This window comes from Andrographis paniculata, unplaced genomic scaffold (assembly GCF_009805555.1).
Source record: "Andrographis paniculata isolate CXL003 unplaced genomic scaffold, ASM980555v1 Contig35END, whole genome shotgun sequence".
Lineage (NCBI taxonomy): Eukaryota > Viridiplantae > Streptophyta > Magnoliopsida > Lamiales > Acanthaceae > Andrographis > Andrographis paniculata.
In genome coordinates, this window is record NW_026137568.1 from 4,854,446 (window position 1) to 4,857,733 (window position 3,288).

Genomic DNA, 3,288 nt, shown 5'->3' on the forward strand with positions numbered 1-3,288 from the left:
AGAAGCCTTCTAGACAGGTCACAATGGACATCTAACGTGATGAGTGAGTCTCATCAAAGTAGTTGGTAATGTAAGGACTCCGCCAATTAAACTTTTACAAGAACTAGCGATCGTACTCAATGTTGTCTCACCGAAAGGCAAGGAAAGAATCAATGGTTTCTAATAAGAATGTTGATATCCATCAACTACCATAGGTTCTCAACCGAAAGCTGAACAAGTGGCACTGCTTGTTGATGTTATTCTTTTGCAAGCTCTTCAGAAAATGCAACAGGGGATAGTTGAGTTGCGAGATCATGTGGAGAGGGTGGAACAAACTCAACTGCTTCAAAATCAGGATTTTCAGGAAATGTTAGCTATTCTTGAGAATGGCAAAAAAATTGCCCCTAATTCCCATTCACTAATCAGCTAGGGAATCAGAACACAGGTTGGAATCTGTAGGCTCCACAAAACAATGTACATATGGATTCCTATTACAAAGCTTTATTGGATGCCACTTTGGTTCTCTCGATGCACCAACAGCGGATCACCACTTCAAGTTTCAACCAGTTTTAGTCTCTATGGTGGGCAAGGACAGCTTCAGTGGTCTCAAACACGGAAATCCTTATGATTATCTAAAGAACTTTTCTAAGGTTTGCTCTATGTTCAAAATGAATGGAGTATATTCCAACATTGTCAAGCTCATTTTATTTCCATTTTTATTACAAAGCGAATCCCGCAAATGGGTCAACTCCATCCCAACAACTGCCATATTTATTGAATTAGTACAACAATTCCTATCCCGCTCCTATCCCACCAGTAAAATTGCTCAGCAACAACTGGATATTTCTTAATTGAAGCACGAGGCAGATGAAACACTACCTTAGGCTTGATCTTTCTTCTTTTTGGCTTGACCCAAAACATCCTATTTGATTAGCCTCTTGAGTTCTTTCACCTATACATTTAGATTATCAAATTTGCCCTCTTGCGAAACTATGTATGGTACTCGTATAATCCCTTGCTTGGTGTGCAGTTAGGTTTTGGCCAATTTCTTAGCCTTTCTGATATCTTTTTTATTTTTTCTTTTATGTCTGTAGCACCTCGAATCAACTAAATCTTGAGCAATTTTGAGTTGAACATCTATGCCATTGTAGAATGTCTGAATTTGAAAATGTTATGGGAAATCATTGTGTCGGAAGTTGCAGAACATAATTTTAGAGACAATTGAATACAAATCAAAATCCACATCAAATTTAGAGACAATATGCTTTGTAGGTTCTCTAAACCAACATCCTCCCCATAACCATTATAGAAAACAACAAAATACAGGAGGTTGTTACTAAAAATTTGAATCACCACAACTCTAATTGCAACAACATCCCATGCAATTTCAACAAGGGCCACCTCTACCAACAACTCAGGAAAGGGTATTACCACCCATAACCATCTTTATACTATGATTCTTCTCCCCTACCAGCGTTCACCACAACCCATAGTGCCCCAACAATCCATCACTATGTTAGAGGAATACGTTGCCAGATGCAGGAGATGACCCAACTCCAAAAAAATACTACTGCAACAATCAAACTACTAGACACTCGGGTGGCTAGATAGCTGAACAATTAAAGTCCCGCACTTCAGGTCAACAACTAAGCACATTGGACAAAATTCTGAAGGAGGCGAAGACGAACAAAACTGGGAGAGGGAAGCAACTTCAGCCACCATCTCATGGTAAAAATATTTCCATTAATCCATATTTTTTAACCCATCATGTTGTTGTCGGTAATCAAAGCAAATAGGAGAAATGACCACAAGTAGAGAGCAATAAAGACGAGGTTTGCAATTTGCAAGCACCATCTCAAGTGTTTCATGAATGTCATATCCCTAGACACTCGTGCACAATGACATTGATAATAAATTTTTTAAGTTTGCATTTTTATTATAGTATGTTAATGGTACCATACTTTTTTTTTATGCTTTACTGAAGATACCAGCTTATACTAATTTTTTGAAAAATATAATTTTTTAAGAAATAAACTTGTTTTGGTGGATGAGTCAATAACTGAGAGGATTTTATGTAAATCAAAGAAGGGGATTTTCAGTGCAATTTTTTAGAGAATAACAATTATCCAATCCTGTTTTTTACTCTGTTTTGATCGTAGCCACAACATCGGTTTTCCCACAAAGTGGTATCAGAGCATAGACGATCCAAGCCACAAAGATGAAGTATGGAATGCTTCCCTTCCAGTTCTCAAAACTTACAAAGGAAAATTACGATAATTGGTGCATAAGGATGAAGCCGCTATTAGGTTCCCAAGATGCGTGGGAGATCATCGATAATGGGTACGAACAACCTACAAAAGATGAGATATTTTCTACAGAAAATAAGGAAGCACTGCAGAAATCATATAAGAAAGATCAACAAGCACTTACCCTAATTCAATGTGCTTGGATGAATCAATGTTTGAGAAGATCTCTTCTGCGGGAAGTGCAAAGGAGGCCTGGCAAAATATTGAGTAATTCGTTCAAGGGGAAGGAGAAAGTAATCAAGGTACGGCTACAAACATTGCGAGGCAATTTTGAGAGACTTGTGATGAAAGAATGTGAGTTGGTTGAAGAATATTTCAACAGAGTTTTGGTTGTGGTAAACCAACTTAAGAGATACGATCAAAAAATTAACGATATTCAAGTGATTGAGAAAATACTTCAGTCACTAGCCCCAAAGTTTGATTATGTGGTCACTACAATTGAAGAATTGAAAGACCTAGAAGAACTTTCAGTCGATCAATTGTTGGGTTCGTTGCAAGCCTATGAAGAGAGGATGAGAACTCGAGTTGAGCCACATACCCAAATGTTGCAAGCCATTTTAAACTTGAGTAAGACAGAGGATTCACAAGAGTCTGTTGGAAACCAAAGGGGCCATGGCAGATTTGGAGGACGAGATCATGGATGGTCATGTGGAAATCTTGGTAGAGAAAGAGAAGGACGAAATACTCCACATGGGGAAAGAACTGGTACTCAAAATCAGTGATATAATTTTCGTGAGCAGGTCGATTTCAAGGTGGTCGAGGAACAAAATCTCATGTCCAGTGTTTTAATTGTCAAAACTTTGGTCATTTTGCTGCTGAATGTAGATAAAATCCACGGAGAGAATAGAAGGTCAATTATGCCGAAGCTATAGTACAGAAATTGGAGGACGCTACTCTGTTATTGACTTGTGATAGAGAGGAGAAAAAAGAATATCAGTCCTGGTTTCTTGATTCGTGTGCAAGCAACCGTATGATGGGAACTAGAGATTTGTTCTACAATCTT

At 38.1% G+C, this 3,288-nt stretch overlaps 1 protein-coding gene across 1 annotated transcript; it reads left to right on the forward strand.

Annotated features, from left to right (window-relative positions):
* The first annotated feature begins 2,197 nt into the window (after positions 1 to 2,197).
* On the forward strand, positions 2,198 to 3,007 carry LOC127249167 (uncharacterized). Its single transcript, XM_051271860.1, has one exon. It carries the CDS (start codon positions 2,198 to 2,200, stop codon positions 3,005 to 3,007), a length of 810 nt encoding a protein of 269 aa, XP_051127817.1.
* Positions 3,008 to 3,288: the final 281 nt, after the last annotated feature.

Coding starts and splice junctions, on each gene's coding strand:
- LOC127249167 (XM_051271860.1), top strand. CDS start 2,198: ATGAAGTATGGAATGCTTCCCTTCCAGTTCTCAAAACTTACAAAGGAA.